The following is an 18,533-nucleotide window of genomic DNA, read 5'->3' on the forward strand; positions in this document are numbered from 1 at the left end:
AACTTGCAGGTGGTGGTGTTCCCATGTATCTGCTGCCCTTTTCCTTCTGGATGGAAGTGGTCATGAGTTTGAAAGACGCTGCTTGAGGATCTTTGGTAAATTTCCGCAATGCATCTTGTAGATTGTACACACTGCTGCAACTGAGTGTTGGTGGTAGAGGGAATGGATGCTTATGGACGTGGTGCAAATCAAGCAGGCTGCTTTGTCCTGAATGGAGTCAAGCTTATTCAATGTTTTTGGAACTGCACCCATCCAGGCAAGTGAGGAGTATTCCATCACACCCTGACTTGTGACTTGTCAATGGTGGACAGGCTTTTTACGGAGTCAGGAGACTTTATGAAATATGTCATGACATGTATAATCCAAACATAATAATGTTCTGTGGACTTTGGTTAAAATTCCACATCAAATGGTGAAATTTGGATTCACTTAATAAAATGGAAAAATTGGTCACAGTCATGATGACCATGTAACTACCATTGATTGTCATAAAAACACGTGGTTCACTAATATTCTTTAGGGAAGGAACTCTGCCATCCCTGCCTTATCAGGCCCACATGACTCCAGACCAATAGCAAAGTGGTTGCAAAACTGAATTGACTGGGAAAAGAGATTATAGACCCACACGAATTTGGAAGATGAACAGCAATGTGGTTAATTATTAACTGCCCTCTGAAATGGCTTACGTGTAAAAGGGCAATCAGGAAAGGGTAACAAATGTCAGTGGATGCCTTTACTCCTTAATGGCAAGCATTTAACCATTCAATTTATTGCCAAGTAAATTGACCTTGGCTGTGGTGGATTGCTAGGCCACTAGGTTTTTATAACCATCAACAATGGTTCAATGGTCACCATTCATCGAGCATTTAATTCTGGATTTTAATAATTGAATTCAAACTTCAGCAACTTTGAATCCACATGCCTAGAGCATTAGCCTTGATGTCTGGCCTACTGCTCCACTGACATTTCCTCTATGCCACTGTCACCCATACACCCAGTGAAAGAATAAAGACGGTACGGAAAGGGATTATGAATGAGTACAAGATTTACACACATACACAAATTCAAAGCATTGTAAACATGCAGGCTAAATGTACACACCCAAATCAAATGAATAGCATAGAGATGAAGATCAGAAGAAACATATTATTTTAGTTTTTCATTTTTATTGCTGAAGAAAGCACTTAGTATAACAGATTTATAATACTATTGTAGAGCACAAAGCCAAATAACTGTGCCAACCCGAAACTAATCTAAGATTTCTAGGTATTGCATATTATTTGATTAAATAACATAAAATCAGCAAAGAAATATTAGGAGGCCAAACAAAGAGTGACATTAAAGGCATTGAGCTAGAAATCATATTTTCTGCTTATTTATTGACAGTCTGTGATTTTTTTCTATCAAATACAATGATGGGGAGCAGAAAATATGGATTGAAATATAACAAGCAGAAAACTCTGGCCAATGAGTACAAAACTGAGCCCCAAGGGGTGACCTCTTTCATGTTCATTAGCACTAATTAGTCAGTGTATCTGCTTAGACCAAATGTTGGGACCATGAAGTGTAATCTCACTTGTCTGTAATTTTAAGTTGCATTTATGATTATCTAGTGATGGCCCAGTCAAGATTTCGTCATTGATTTGAATTTCAGTGAGGGTAGATATTGGCAATTGGAGGTGTTTCTTCAAACTCCTGCACTTTTGATGAAGATAACTTAATTCACAGTCCATCACAGCAACTCCAGCAGATATTGTATAATTTCAGTTATGCTAATTCCAGTGTAAATTACAATGGAGTAAACTAAAAATAGGTGCATTTTGACGCAGATTCAAATGTTTTGTATGCATTCTGATCAGCACTTATATGCAACCTTCTTGATTAATTTTCACAAAATCTTCAATATTAATATTATATTTATCCAGGATATCATGCAGGTATTTTGTGGTGTTTGCTGACAGCTGTCGTTCTCTTGAAAGAATCCAGGCATAAGGGGTGTGTGCTATGCCAAGGAAAGAAACACAGGAGAATACCAGCGAGTAACCTGTATAGTCAGTGTCTACCACCCAGTAATCAAAACCTCTCTTGTCTGCAATTAAAGAAAAAAGAGCACAGAACATTAGTCTATGATGAAACAAGCAGGTTTTTTGTTTGTTGGCTCACTAGTTGATCTAACTAAGCGCAGTATTTGGAAAAGAAATTCAGACAAACTAGAACGCAGCATTTCCAACAGTGACATATGAGAAATATCTCCACTAGCTGATTGTGGACTATCTCAGTGCTATCAGACTGCTGGCGCAGATCTTAGCACTGTCACATTGCCCTTGGTAGACTGGCACGACACCTTTGGTCTTACAGAACTTATGCCCTCTTGTCTTAGACACATCTATCATGGTGAAAACATTCTCATGATCTACTCTGTCTATGCCTCTCATAATTTTGTATTCTTCAGTCAAATCAACCCCTCAGCCTCCTCTGCTCGAAGGACAATGATCCAGCCAATCCAATCTCTCCTCATAACAGAGATTTTCCATCCAGTAACATCTTGGGGAATCTCCTCTGCACCCTCTCCAGTGCAATCACATCCTGCCAATTGTATATCAACCAAATCAGCACACAATATTCCATCTGTGCCTACCCAATGTTTTGTGAAGTTGAACCATGTATTCCTTGCTCCTATGTTGTACATCCCAGCTAATGAAGTCAATCATCACATATGCCTTCTTCAATACTCTGTTAACTTTGCTGACACCTGCTGGGATCTATGATTTGTACACCAAGGTATCTTTGTTCTTCAGCATTCCCTAAGAACCTAACATTCATTGTGCAAATCCTTCCCTTAGTACATCTCCCAAAATGCATCACCTTGCACTTAAGATTTAAACTTCATCGGCCATTGCTTTACCAATTACCAAGTGATCAATATCAGACTGTAGCCTGAGACCATCCGCCTCATGATCAACAGCACCACCAATTTGAGTCATCTGCAAACTTACTAATTATAGTTTCAACATGCACATCCAATTCGTTATCGTACATAATGAACAGCAAGGGTCCCAGCAACAATCCCTGTGATATTATCATTGGTCACAGGCTTCTAGTCACGAAAACAACCCTCCACCATCACCCCTATGCCTTCTATTTGCAAGCCAGTTTGCCAAATTGCCTCGGATCCCATGGGCTCTTACCTTTTGGACCAGCCTTCCATGTGGGATCTTGTCAAAGGCCTTACTTCGGTTTTTGCAGACCACATCAATTACTCTACCCACATCAATATATTTAGTCACCTTTTCAAAAAACTCAATTAAAGTTGTCAGACAGGAGCAGACTTAATTCTTACTACTGTAAGTGCATATAGTTAGTTTGCCAAATGGCCTGTTTCCACACCGTAGGGATTCTATTCTATTCTTTTCATTCTATTCCATCCAGTGAGCTCAGATCTACACTAATAATGTCATAATGTCAAATAAAACCTTTAATCAATATCACTAATCAATCAGAGGCAAAATAAGTCAATACTAGAGTTCACAGACCTTGGAGGTTTTTAATTTCAGAAGTAAGAGTCTGAGTGTTGCTGTTAAAGGACACATTTTGTCAAAGCTTTCTGCCTTACACTTACCGGACATTAACAAGAACACCAATATGAAGGGGATTAACATTGTATTCTGTTCAAGAAGACAGTGCTGACTGTTTGACAAGTAGACATTGCCATTAAAATGCACCAATCGGTGCTGTCTTCTCATATAGCATACAATGTTGTTCCCTTTCATAACAATATTCTTATGAATGTCCTGACGACTGCACCTTAAAAAATTTTGATAAAATGTGTCTTTTTTCAGTAATATTCTAAATCTGTATTAGTACATGACTATTCAAGAGTCTCATGACATTTTTACCCACTGAAAAAAACCTCCCCAAAATGCCTCTGGTTTTGTACACTGCTTCATCCTGTGATGTCAGTGATCCTGCACACTATACTTGTATTAATCCTTAATGACTGTTGTTACACAAGTAATGTTCCATTGCTGAAAATGGCACAGTACATATTTCATGTCAGTTATTAGCTAGCAGCAGAGTTTTTTTCAGGAAGTTTATTTTCTCACTAAAGACTCAATATCAATTTGTCTGATTGGAAATTTAGATGGAAATTATTTGCTAGCTTTATCCCCAACAAATGATGATGCCAAGCTCAAAACTTAACAAAATATTTAATCACTGCCAGCAGTAGTCAAAACACTGAACATTGCATTACATTCCCAAATATGATCAGATTTTGTTTATTACTGTGTAACGTACTTATTTATCAAGGAGTTATACTTTTTATTACATACCTACAGGGTTTTGCCCTAGGTGTTGATCTGTTGATTTAAGAAAATAAAAATTAATCACAAGCTATAGACATTGCCTTAATCTCAAAGCAGAACAAAATGGAAGTTTGCACTTTACTACTTTACAACAGCAATTTGTCCAACCATTCTGTTAGCCTATCTATTATCTGTTGCGAGCAATTTGTATCATTTTTACTTTTTGACACTCCTTCAAATTTCATAATATCGGCAAATTTTGAAATTTCCCTCCATTCCAAGATCTAAGTCGTTTTTTGACAACAAAGAAAGAGTGGTGGTACTAACACTGGCTCACACGAAACTCCGCTATCTGTTCTTCCAGTCTGGAAAAATAACCATTCGTCAAAACTTGCTGCTTAAATCCCTAAGCCAGTTTTTTTTAATCCACCTAGATACTGACCCTTTAATTTCATGTTAACCAACCTTCTACGTGCCATCTTGTTAAATGCTTTTTAAACACAAAAACATCTTTTTAAAAAAATCTGTAACCTCTCAGAATAAAACCCTCTTTACAAACGAAATATTGTTTCTCCAATCAATGATCCAATCAATCAATATTGAAAGTGGAAAGCTACAATATTCTGCAAAGGATGAGGCAGCGGTGTTACGGTATTGTCAATTGTGTAGATCCATTCTCTGTGGAGAAAAATTTGAATCCCACCATTGTAGCTGGTGGAATTCAAACTCAATTAATAAGTCTGGAATATAAAGTAACTGAACCACACCCTCTCCCTCCAACTATTTAGTTTCCCCATTTAAAAATATTCAGCTTTCCCTTCTTCCTGCCAAAGTGCATAATGTCATACTTTCAGAATTTATATTCCTTCTGTCAAGTTTCTGTCTATTCACTTGACCAATCCATAGCCCTCTTTATACTCCTTTTGTCATCCTCACTACTTAATAGTACACGTATGTATGTGTCACCTACAAATTTGGCAATAGTACGTGTACTTCTAACATACAAGTCATAAGTACATATTGTTAATAATTGTGGCACCAATCCTAGAGCACTATGGGGAGGCAATGGTCTAGTGGTATTATGGCTGGACTGTTAATCCAGAGACTCAGATAACATTCTGGAGACCTGGGTTTGAATCCTGCCATGGCAGATGGCGAAATTTGAATTCAATAAAAATATCTGGAATTAAGAATCTAATGATGACCATGAATCATTGCCGATTATCAGAAAAACCCACCTGGTTCACCAATATCCTTAATGCCATCCTTACCTGGTCTGGCCTACTTGTGACTCATTGAACATAGAACATAGAACATTACAGTGCAGTACAGGCCCTTCGGCCCTCGATGTTGCGCCGACCTGTGAAACCAATCTGAAGCCCATCTAACCTAAACTATTCCATCATCATCCATATGTTTATCCAATGACCATTTAAATGCCCTTAAAGTTGGCGAGTCTACTACTTTTGCAGGCAGGGCATTCCATGCCCTTACTACTCTCTGAGTAAAGAACCTACCTCTGACATCTGTCCTATATCTATCACCCCTCAATTTAAAGCTATATCCCCTCGTGCTAACCACCACCATCCGAGGAAAAAGGCTCCCACTGTCCACCCTATCTAATCCTCTGATTATCTTGTATGTCTCTATTAAGTCACCTCTTAACCTTCTTCTCTCTAACAAAAACAGCCTCAAGTCCCTCAGCCTTTCCTCATAAGACCTTCCCTCCATACCAGGCAACATCCTGGTAAATCTCCTCTGCACCCTTTCCAATGCTTCCACATCCTTCCTATAATGCGGTGACCAGAACTGTACGCAATACTCCAAGTGCGGCCGCACCAGAGTTTTGTACAGCTGCAACATGACCTCATGGCTCCGAAACTCAATCCCTCTACCAATAAAACCTAACACACCGTACGCCTTTTTAACAACGCTATCAACCTGGGTGGCAACTTTCAGCCACAGCAATGTGTTTGATACTAAACTGCCCTCTGGGTAATAAATGCTGCCTAGCCAGCTATGCCCTCATCCCATTAATAAAAAAACTCCACTCATTACAGTTGTCGTTGCTGAAAATGCCCCCTTTATCCCAATACTCTGTCTTCTATTAGTTAGTTAATTCTTTATCCATGATAATATTCTACCCTCAAGGCACTTAAATTATGAAATAGTCTTATGTGCAGTATCTTATCAAATGCCTTTATAGAAATCCAAATATATTGCATCCACTGCTTTGGCTTTAAGTAACCCCCTTGTTAATTAAATCCCCATTCATTTTCCTAGCATCCTTTTTCTCTCATGATTGTTTTGTGTTTATTTCCTGCCAGTATGACATTTGTTTGCTTGATTATTCAGTATTTTGTGGAATGCTATTACTGTCTTCTGTTGTGCAGACTGACAGAAAATATTTCTTCTGCCATTACCTGGGACACCTTGTTATTTCTCAGCCTAGTCCTTTGAGGGACCTGTGTTCACAGGGTCTAGGCCCGAAATGTCAGCCTTCCTGCTCCTCTGATGCTGCTTGGCCTGCTGTGTTCATCCAGCTCTACACCTTGTTATCTCTGTGTTCACATTGTCCTCTCTTTTCTTTTGTCTATTTTTAAATACTTGCTTGTTTGCTCTCATTGTTTATTTTCTTCTTCTTTTTGTAATTTGTTATCTTTTTTAGCTTTTAAAACTTTCCAGACCCTCTGGTTTGTCACTAATCTTTGCAACATTGTAGGTTTTATTTGCAATTTGATACTTTTCTTAACTTCCTTGTTTAACATTGTTAGTTTAACCCTTTACTAGAATCCTTCTATCTAACTGGAAAGTACCTTCACTGTGAATCTGAATGATTTTTTTAAATGCCTGCCATTGTTCTTCAACCATCTTTTCTACTGAACTCTTTTGCCAGTCCCCTGCAAACAACTCTGCCCTCATCGCTATGTAATTATCTCTATTGAAATCTTGCACACTTGGTTCTGACCCTGGTTTCTCACTCTCAAACGGAATGCTAAATTCTACCATGTTGTGGTTACTGTTCCTCAGGGGATCTTTTACACTGGGATCCGTGATTCCAGGTTGGATCCACAACATAAGGTTCTAAGAAACTGTTCTGAAAACAGTCTATCTTTGCCAATTAGATTTTCCCAATTTACATGAAGATTAAAGTCACCCAGGATCAATGGACTGACTTTTTATATGCCCTCATATTCTGATTTATTCGCTGCCTATATTTATGCTAGCAACATTTAAGAGGCATTTGGACAGACACATGAAAAGGCAGGGAATAAAGGGATGTGGACCATATGCAGGCAGATGGGATTAGTTTAGAATGCCGTCATAGTCAGCACAGACATGGTGGGCCAAAGGGCCTGTTCCTGTGCTGTATTGTTCTATGTTCTACCAGTCACTATTAAGTGGCCTTTAATCTATTCCCACCAATACCATCTTCCTCTTGTTATTTTCTACCACCACCCATATGGATTCTATATCATCCAATGCCAGGCCATTTCTTGCTATCATACTTATTTCAGCTTCTACTAACAAAGCTTCCTCTTTCTAACCATGCCTTCATAAATACCATGAAGTCATACCCATCAACCCCAATTGTGCTGTTAATTCATTTGATTTGTTATCAATACTGTGTACTTTCAAGTAAAGAGCCATTAATTTTGGTGTTTTTTTGCCAATTTTCCCCCTTTGATCTTATTTGCTTGTTTGTTCTGCCCATTCCTATGCCACTCTGAGTATAAAAATAGTTGCCTGCAATGCTGTCATATCCTTTTGCTTTGTATGCCAACATATCTTCTCTCCTGAACTCTTCCCCCTCTGATAAATTAAAAGCCCTCCAAACCCACAACTTCTACCAATTAGAATGACAAGGGCAGCGGATACATGGGAAAACCATCATTGCAATTTCAGTTTCAGGACACACACTATTCCAACTTTGAACAATATCAAAATTCCTTCACTGCCACTTGGTCAAAACCCCGGAACTCCCTTACTAACAGTACAATGGGTCGATCTACACCACATGAGTCATTCAAGAAGACAGTTTACTACCACATTTACTCGACCAAATAGAGGTGGGCAATAAATGCTGAACAAAACCCTTGAAAGGTAAATAATAAAAAGAAGTTACCAAGTCTGTAGATAAGTTTTGCTTGATCTTTGTTTGTCTTTGAAGGTGGAATTAATTCTGCACTGTGTACAGCCACTGCATCATTCTCCCTGCAAAAAGTAGGTATATATAAAGACGAATAGCATACTTCCACTTTGTCATGAGTTCATCTGAGGTAAAGAAATGGTATTGATAGGACAGACTCACCTCTTTGAGACAGATTTCCAGTGGGATGGATCTCCAATATGCCCCTTCATAACAACCACAACATACATCAGAAAGGCTCTTTCATTACACACAGTTGTCTGTCTCTGGGCTCTTATCAGCCCTCTGGGCTGATAAGACTACGTTGACTTTCTAGCAAACAGACATCTAAATTTTATCTCAAGATGCATTAATTATAAAGGCATAGGGGATATGATAAGTTTAAATTGAAAAACTTATTCCCACAAACCACGATATAGTATTGGGGTCAATGATAGGACGAATAGCAATCATCTTAATATGGTTAACTATGATGCTCCCCAATATATGGCAGATACGGTTAACTATGATGTTGCCTGATATATGGCAATACAGAAATAAAGAAAGGTTTAATACACTGGGCCTTCTTCAGAACAATGCAGTTCACAGAACAATATGCAAGACATGTTTTAAACATGGAGGGGTTGGGACAGTGTAAATGGAGACAGACCATTTCCAGTGTTGATAGTCATGTGCAATGAACAAGATTCCAAGGGAAATCATCAAATGTCCAATGAAAAAAGCTGAAACTTTAACACACTTTATTGTATGGCTGTGGAATCACTTCCAGGTTTAAGGTTAAGAGAATACTCAGGATTACATTTGACAAATAAACTAAAACAGTTAAGTCAGTGGGTAAACATGATTAGAACCATTTGCTCACATGGAGGGTGAGCATCAAGGTGACCAGGTTAGGCTGAAAGGTCTGATTCCATTTGTAACTTCTGTGAATTTCCAAATGTGACTCCAGCTTCTTTTCCTGTGTTCTTTTCATATGAGGGAAACCACCCCATCTGAGGAAATGTGAGCAGTGCTGCAGTGAAGGTATCACAACAAACCAGGAGTGGTGGAAAAGTGAAGAGTCCCCTGAAGATCAGAACAGATTATTCCACTACAGGTCTCAATAGAGTCCGAGATCTTCAGCTGCAAGGTCTCGGCCTGACAGAGAAGCAGAGCTGGCCAATACAAATCTCTTTTCCTCCTTTCAAGGAGTCTAGGGCATTTACATTATTTTCCAGTGTATTCTGTGATCTTCCACATGGCAGTCCGAAGATTCAAGGTGGACATGAGGGATGTCTGCGGGGAAACCCCTCCCTCTCCACAATTTGGATTGTACAGCCAAAGAAGGAGTCTCCAATGGCAGCTCCAATGACATTTAACCGAATCAGGAATGTCACCTTTGAACAGTCAATTTTGATTCGATAAGAACACTTTTGATTATCTGGGGAGTCAAGGATTACGACATGCAAACAGGACAGTGGAGCTGAAACTACAATGAGATGAGTCATGATCTTATTGAATAATGAAGCAGGACTGAAGGTGCAGATGGCCTACTCTTGCTCCTATGTCCTATATTCGTGTCTAAGTTGTGGAAACCATTGGCTGAACTCTCAAAAGCAAATGAGCTGGAGTCATTTCATATGTTAGAGAAGAAAAGAAATATGAAATATTGTGGGGCAGAGATGGTTCATGACTCAATAACATTACCCCAGCCTCCCTGGTCACAAACAAGCTTAATGTGAGACTGTTGCCCCTTGGTGGAAGGGGCAAAACCCATTTGCAAAAACTTAATGGGTGGCCATAGGCATGTCAGGGCTTTTTCAGGCAAAGATCAAGCAACTTAGAGAGGAATAGGAGGTGAATGGGGACAGAATGTGGTGGTTTCATTTTGGGGTGGTACCCCTTATGAGCACAGGGTATCCCCAAAGCCGGTATCCTTCATCATTTTAGCGTTTTCACCATTGTTAGTGAAAGTGTAGTCTGTCCACATTCCCCCAACCACCTTTGGCAAAAGCCTTATGCTATGGATAGTGTAACATTCCAGCCAATTGACTTGCAGCAAGCTCATTTATTCTAAAAATATTTTCCTTTGGCTCATGCCTAATTCTGTTTGCATTTTAACATCAGCTTTGCAACATCATGCTACATTTGAAGCATTCGCAGATTGGTAGCACTCTTGATTTGCAATGTTAACATTCTAGTCAATTAATTCTTTCAATGAGGCTGCAGCCTCCATTTACACTCATGTTCTTTTTAACCACAGGCAGCTGGGTTTCCATGGCCACAAGTAACCGTGAAACTTAAAAGAAGCAAGGCTTGCTCAGCTCATATGGCAAGTGCTTTGGCAATATTGCTTGCAGGCAAGCTGGAGTGTCCCCTGATCCGTCTGTCTGCCATATCACTGCCTGATGCCCTCAAACATCATCTGCTCCCCTGGGCCTGCATCGTTGGTACTGCCAAACTACTATTTGATCCATCACTACCCTCCCCACAATCAAGACCCCTATGCCATTTTTCACACCCTTTACTGAATGATCTCCTGCCTGTCAATCAGGCAGATTTAAGGATTGGAACTGCAGAGTATCTAGACTCATGTCACCTTTCAACAACAGTTCAGATAAATGGCTGAAAGAAATAGAAACAAATAGGAATTAAGATGGCTGCATGTGTGGTGGATAAACTCCCTCATAGATTGGGTATCAGGGATCACTTGGTAGGATCATCATTTACTGGGATCAATATCTAGTGATGTTCCACTGAAAGCTGCTCTCATGGTAGCCACAGTGAAGTACAGGCCAGTTAAAAAATGCCAATTTATCCACACCTGTAACAGGAGGATCAGGCTGTTGCAGCAGAAACTGCAGCAGCAGCAGCAGTGCTGTACGGTCCCAGTTTGTTGTCACAGATATTCCTACATCTTCTTAATCTTTCCCTTTAGCAATCTGGAAGAAAACCTTTCAGAGTGCAATTAAGCCCTCAATTGGGAGAAACAAATGATGTTCTCCTTTCTCAGTTTTCTGCAATTCAATCATTTCAAAATTGTTCAATTTTTGCTCCTATAAGCCATTCCTACATTTGACACTGTTCCAAATTTTCATTGCTCTACTCAATGCAGGAGCTCATGGTGATCAGTTTGATGTGTCACACTGTCCTTTGGAAAGCCACAGTAATGTCCTATACTCCAGCTCCCAAAATAGTTTTTGCTGTCCCTTTATTCGGAGTATAGTGGTAGGTAAATATTAATGAGGAGGTCATGGCAATCATTTTGGTGTCTCGCGTGTACACAGACAGAATGCACAAAAACCTGCATACATACATACGCACACTCACTTCATTTACAGTAGAACTTACTTAATCATCCAAGTGAGAAGCTCGTATGTCTCTTTAAACCCATTGTAAGCTTTGGATATTGTTTCAGAAATACATTTGCGTTCTCCAGTGACATTGTAAAGTCGTTCGATTTCATACCATGTTCCCATATACTGTTAAATAAAAGCAAATGGATTAGCTTATTAATTGGGTGTGTGTATAATTCATTGAGGCTCAAATACTGTAGATGGGAATTAAATCAGTACTTACAACACAACAAGTTAAAATTTCTTCACAAGATCACCATGAAGTTAAACACTCCTCTGGTGATATATGGCATTATTCTGTCAATATGATTCTCCATGCACCGGTGACCAAATCTAGATTCCTCAGATTTATCAGAGATAACACAGTGTGGAGCTGAAGGAACACAGCAGGCCAGGCAGCATCAGAGGAGCAGGAAAATTGACGTTTTGGGTTGGGGCCCTCAACTTTCCTGCTCCTCTGATGCTGCCTGGCCTGCTGTGTTCCTCCAGCTCCACATTGTGTTATCTCTAACTTCAGCATCTGCAATTCTTGCTATCTCCTCAGACTTATCATTTCTTTTTGAAGATAAGCGTGCATTTAGTGCTCCTTATATTCCTCCTGAGAAATAGTTGCAAAGCTTTATAAGCAGAAAAGTGCAAGTAGATTTTGATTTCATTTATTTATTGCCACATGTATTTTGTTACAAAACACAGTGAAAAGTGTTGCAGACTGAAGCCACTCTCTGGCGCGATCTTAAAACACAGAAAAATAAACAAAAACATAGAACATAAAGGCTGAAAAATAAAGATTTGAAGAAAATGTGTTCAACTTTACAGTCTTCCTTGTTAAGTGCTCCAGCACGGGCCATGGGCCTGGTGGCCTGGTAAGAGTCCCTTGGCCATGCTGTTGGAATGAAATTCGCCACCATTGGTGCCATCTCACTTCCATCAATGCCCTCGCCACAATGAATCATTGCTGGGCCTCACCAATGTACATGCACCAATGCCACTCACCAGTGTCTCCAATATTACAGAACATCATGTTCTTTGGATCAAAAGACAGGAATCTTTCAATCAAGGAGAAAATTAGCATCACTTAGGGATTTACTGGCTTCCATTTTTAAGGGATTTCAATCACTGATCAGAGCTTAAATACACAGGATAACATCCAAAAGAGAGTGGACAGTTTATATTTTGGGTAATAATCTTTTCTCAAATTGTCAGAGGGAGACAGAAACACCTTTATATGAACAAATCAAAATGAGGAACAATACAGAAAATAATAGATCTAGAATACAGGTACTTTAATGATACAGCAGTTGTTTTATAAACAAACTGTTATTGGATTTAATAGCCTTTGAATAGATTTTAAAATCTTGCAACATTTTTTCTGTAATAAGTTGTTAAAAGACATTAAAAATCAAAGGTAAATGAAACAGTTGCCAAGCAAGGAAATGTCATTGGATATTATTAGGTTGACGTGATAAAAGGCGAGGAAAGAGGAGGACCCAACAAGAAAAGGAGAGAAGAGGACCTGGAGACAGACTGCAGCACATAAAAGAACGGGAGAGAAGAATAAGGGTCATATTTGATTCAAATTGTTAGCTCTGATTTTCTCACCACAGATGCTGCCAGAACTGTTGAGTTTGTCCAGCACTTTCTGTTTTTATTTCAGATCTCCAGCGTCACAACACTTTGCTTTTATTGGGAGAGAGGAGGACCTGGATCCAGCCCAGGTGTGTCCAGATTAGTCTGTCTTCCACTGAGTGGACAGGTCATACTCTGATTTAAAAAATCAAAGTTGAACACAGAAAAGCAGGTACTTAATTGGGTGCTGAATAGTTTTTCACTCGTTGTTATCCTATTTTTCTAATCAACCATGGTGTCACCCCCTCCTAGGCCTCAGTTGATACCAGCTCTCTATCCTGGTGGCCCATCCCAGGTGACCCACTCTTTGTCCAGATAGCCTCTCCCTGCAGTTCTCCTCTATCCCTGCGACCTCGTTCTGCAAGTCCAAGGAGAGACTGAAGAGAAGGTTAACTTGTGCTCAGAACTGGAGTACACCCCAAAATAAAATCCCCACAACTAAGTCTCTCTAAATAAAGCCAGAACAATAATGCTCCATAAAAAATAATTCAATCAATAAAAACCATATCAATTAACTCCCTGAATAAAACACACAACAAATAAATTTCTCGAAATAAAAACCACACAATAAAATCTCACCAATAAAAACTCCCAAGTAACTCTCCTTAAATGAATCATAAGGTCAGAAGTGTGGATGTTTGCCTATGACTGAGAAATGTTCAGCACCATTCGCAAATCCTCAGATATTGAAACAGTCCATTTCCAAATGCAACAAGATCTGGACAAGATTTGAGCCAGGGCAGACGAGTGGGAAGTAATGAGACAACAAGGTGCAGGGCTGGATGAACACAGCAGGCCAAGCAGCATCAAAGGAGCAGAAAGGCTGACGTTTCGGGCCTAGACCCTTCATCAGAAAAGGGGGAGGGGAAGGGGGTTCTGAAATAAATAGGGAGAGAGGGGGAGGCGGATAGAAGATGGATAGAGGAGAGGATAGGTGGAGAGGAAACAAACAGGTCGAAGAGGCGGGGATGGAGCCAGTAAAGGTGAGTGTAGGTGGGGAGTTAGGGAGGGGATAGGTCAGTCCAGGGAAGACAGACAGGTCAAGGGGGCGGGATGAGGTTAGTCGGTAGGAGATGGGGGTGCGGCTTGAGGTGGGAGGAGGGGATAGGTGGGAGGAAGTACAGGTTAGGGAGGCGGGGACGAGCTGGTCTGGTTTTGGGATGCGGTAGGGGGAGGGGAGATTTTGAAGCTTGTGAAATCCACATTGATACCATTGGGCTGCAGGGTTCCCAAGCGGAATATGAGTTGCTGTTCCTGCAACCTTCAGGTGGCATCGTTGTGGCACTGCAGGAGGCCCAGGATGGACATGTCATCTGAGGAATGGGAGGGGGAGTTGAAATGGTTCGCGACTGGGAGGTGCAGTTGTTTATTGCGAACCGAGCGTAGTTCACACCGCACAAATGCCAGGCAATAACCATCTCCAATAAGAAATAATCTAACTATTGCCCTTTGATATTCAATGATATCACCATCACTGAAGTCACGAGGGGGTTACCATTGACCAGAAACTCAACTGGTCTTGCCATATAAATACAGTGCCCACAAAAGCAGGTCAGAGACTGGGAATACTGCAATGAGTAACTCACCTTCTGACTCCCCAGAGCCTGTCTACCATTTACAAGGCACAGATCAGGAATATAATGGAATACTTTCCATTTTCCTGGATAAGTTCAGCTTCAACAACATTCATTGTGGGTCTACCTATCGCACAAGGACTGCAAAGGTTCAAGAAGGCAACTCACCTCCACCTCCTCAATGGCAACTAGGGATGGGCAATAAATGCTGGTCAGCCAGCGACACCCACAACCCATAAGAGAATTTTACAAATTACATTTTCCAAACTTAGCCTCTCGCTTTGTATGCCTTGACATTGCTAGTACACATATAAATATTTTTAAAATGTTGTGACGCCATCCTTACAGGTAGTGAGATCCAGATTTTCCTCACATCTCTTCTGAACCGCCTGCCCATTACCTTGAATCTATGCTCCTTGTCATTGATTCTTCTGCCAAGGGTAAAGTTCCTTCCTGTCTACCCTATTTGGGACCCTCATAATTTTATACATCTCAATTGTGTCCCCTCAGTCTCCTCTTCTCCAAGGAAAACAAGCCCACTCTATCCAATCTCTCCTCATAATCGAAACTCTCCAGCCGAGGCAACATCCTGGTAAATCTTCTCTGCACCATCTCCACTGCAATCACATCCCTCCTATAATGCGGATTCCAGAACTGCACACAATACTCTAACTGCAGCTGAACCAAAACTTTATACAGTTTCAGCATTAAACAGTGTGTACTGCTGGAACCCATAAGACACCACTTAATATTAATACTAATTTCCAAATGTTTGGAAAGGTGTTTTTAAATTAAATCCTTAAATTAAAATCCAAATTGTTCAATATTTACCAAAGCAATAAAAAAGGAATTTCCCTTGCTGTTGCGATCTTGTAGCTAACCCTATATTAAAACCACTGATACTCAATTATGAGCAACATTCCCACTAAAATGCTAATGTACATTGAAAAGGTTCACTTGATAGTTACAACTTTTAAGAACATGTTTGTTTAGCAGAATTGTATCCATTAAAATGATTTGCACAAATCAATATATTTCTGATATTTCGGCAATTTATCTTAATGGACATTAGACTGAAATAAATTAATATATTAGCTGCAAAATTTTCTGCAACTAGATCACGACAGATACATTTAATATAATTATCAGAAAGTACATGTTGAGACAAAGAAATAACATTTTGGATCAATGTTAACCCTTCATCAGAAATTTCAGAAGGATTATCATTGACCTGAGAGGTTTACTCTATTTTTCTTCATAGATGCGACCTAAGCTGCTGCGTATTTCCAGAATTTTCTGCTTTATTACTGGATTCAATGGCCATTTCTCACTCTCAATAAGGGATCACACTCAAAGAAGTATGTGTTGGAGGACCAATACTCATGTATTTTAAACCCTGTTTGTGCTGAAGAAGAAACCATGTAAGTTGCTTACGATCTCTGTGGCTAAAGTTGAGCAGATGGTGTGAAAATCCACTGCACTGTCCAATCTCTTTTGGAAAAGGTGGTTTATTAATCCTTTTAACACATGCAAAAATTACTTTTTTGACACAAAATGGAATTGCCAGGCAACTAAAGAGTTAACAGGACAAACCTGATTGAGACTAAAATTCTTTTGCAGTTCCACATGTTCACATCTACCCCATTTGATTGCTTGAACTCTTTTGGTTAAACAAATGGAAGTGATCATCAGCGACAGTAACAGCCCCCGCATGGTAGCAGCTTGAGAGGAATCTGAAACACAAAAGAGATTTCTGAGCCACATACACTCAAAAATTAAATAACTCACAAAAACACAGGTCCGTTCCTTTCATTTTATGGAGGCAATAGTTTTATCTGCAAATTCTCGATCGAGCATGTTAGCTCAGTCAGTTGGCTGGATCCAGGATAGAGTGATACCAACAGCATAGGTTCAATTCCCACTGTGGCTGAAGTTACCATGAAGGACTCACCTTCATAACCTCAGCCTTCACCTGTGATGTGGTGACCCTCAGGTTAAAGCACCACTACCAGCCATCTCACACCGAGAGAGCAATCCTCTTAGAGGTACACTAAGAACATTTTTTTTAAAAGCATGCTACCCCATCAGAAAGAACTTTAAGTGAACAGTCCACACCAAGATGTAATCCCCAATAATTCTTGTGCAAAATGCTTCTCTATTTCTGTCATTTCTTAAACTGACCTTCCTTACAAAGCTGGTAATCATTACAGATTTCCAAAATTAAACCATAGCAACCCAATGGATTCTTCTTTCACTTTGACAAAAGAATATTCGGCAAAATACATTATTTTTAAAAACCTCGTTTATGTATCACAGTTGACATTCACCAAATACCAACCTAACAAGTCTCAATTTGCAGAACCAATTGTAAATATTCCATGTGAAGTCAGTGTTGGATGGATGGATGAATGCGTTGGCTTGGTGTTGTACTGCACTTGTTTGTCCTGAAATTTTATTTTCCTGAAATGTCAATTATTTGTTAATAGACATTTCTCAATTTGGGTCTATCCAAGGAGTTGCTCGTTGTTGCGATCCGGCTTGGAAGCACTGATGTTGGTATTCACGAGACAACAAGGTGCAGGGCTGGATGAACACAGCAGGCCAAGCAGCATCATAGGAGCAGAGAGGCTGACGTTTCGGGCCTAGACCCTTCATCAGAAAAGGGGGAGGGGAAGGGGGTTTTGAAATAAATAGGGAGAGAGTGGGAGGCGGATAGAAGAGGGATAGAGGAGAGGATAGGTGGAGAGGAAACAAACAGGTCGAAGAGGCGGGGATGGGGCCAGGAAAGGTGAGTGTAGGTAGGGAGTTAGGAAGGGGATAGGTCAGTCCAGGGAGGACGGACAGGTCAAGGGGGTGGGATGAGGTTGGTCGGTAGGAGATGGAGGTGTGGCTTGGGGTGGGAGGAGGGGATAGGTGGGAGGAAGAACAGGTTAGGGAGGCACATTGTCTTACACGCATCAGTGAAGTGCTAACAACCAGAGCGCTACAATGTACATAAAGAGCTGTACCCAAACAGCTTCACACATTGTAAATACACAGACTTCCTTGATGCAGGTAAATTGTTAAAATTCTGTTTCATTAAGCATTCATCGATTGTAAATCATTGAAAGATTTTCAATTCTATTCTCCTTTTTAATGATGTTTGTCCTTAGGGGGAATGTTGACAGGCTTTCCTCTAAAAATTCTTGGAAAATCCTTTGACAAAACCGATCTTTCTTTCCCTTTCCAGGGTTATGGTATATTTGCAATATACTCTGTTCAGGCGAGTTTCCAGTACTTGCTGTTAGCAGTACGTAGTTTCAAACTTCTTGCAAGGAAATTGGCTTCCAAGCAGAGGACGAGGAACGAAAGGGATTTGAAAAGTTCACTCGTTTTGTCTCGCCACTCCGTGCGTGCGTTTCAATATCGGGTCAGTAATAGGTGTGTGTACGGACAGCGATAATGAGCCTTTCACATCAGTGTGGAAGGGGAAGAGAGGTGCAGACAAATAGAGAGCATTCCCAGTCCCGGCACACTCCCGAGCTGACTTCCACAATGGCTTGAT

General features: G+C 40.2%; 1 protein-coding gene across 1 annotated transcript; it reads right to left on the minus strand.

Annotated features, from left to right (window-relative positions):
• Positions 1-1,862: 1,862 nt before the first annotated feature.
• LOC109922147 (apolipoprotein D-like) lies at positions 1,863-16,714 on the minus strand. The gene is made up of 5 exons (XM_020522168.2): positions 16,583-16,714; positions 11,785-11,915; positions 8,431-8,519; positions 4,332-4,358; positions 1,863-2,089 (listed from the first exon to the last, which is right to left on the minus strand). The coding sequence occupies exons 1-5, from the start codon at positions 16,700-16,702 to the stop codon at positions 1,863-1,865; spliced, it is 594 nt and encodes a 197-aa protein (XP_020377757.2). The 5' UTR covers positions 16,703-16,714.
• Between the last annotated feature and the right edge of the window lie 1,819 nt (positions 16,715-18,533).

This window comes from Rhincodon typus, chromosome 13 (genome assembly GCF_021869965.1).
Source record: "Rhincodon typus isolate 14 chromosome 13, sRhiTyp1.1, whole genome shotgun sequence".
NCBI classification, from domain to species: domain Eukaryota; kingdom Metazoa; phylum Chordata; class Chondrichthyes; order Orectolobiformes; family Rhincodontidae; genus Rhincodon; species Rhincodon typus.

Bases quoted from the DNA above. Each gene is read 5' to 3' on its own strand.
- LOC109922147 (XM_020522168.2), bottom strand. From the start codon at position 16,702: ATGCGGGGGCTGTTACTGTCGCTGATGATCACTTCCATTTGTTTAACC. The intron at 4,359-8,430 runs GTAACTTCTTTT...TTAAATCAACAG, and splicing joins AAAACTTATCTACAGACTTG to ATCAACACCTAGGGCAAAAC. The intron at 2,090-4,331 runs GTATGTAATAAA...CTTTAATTGCAG, and splicing joins CCTAGGGCAAAACCCTGTAG to ACAAGAGAGGTTTTGATTAC.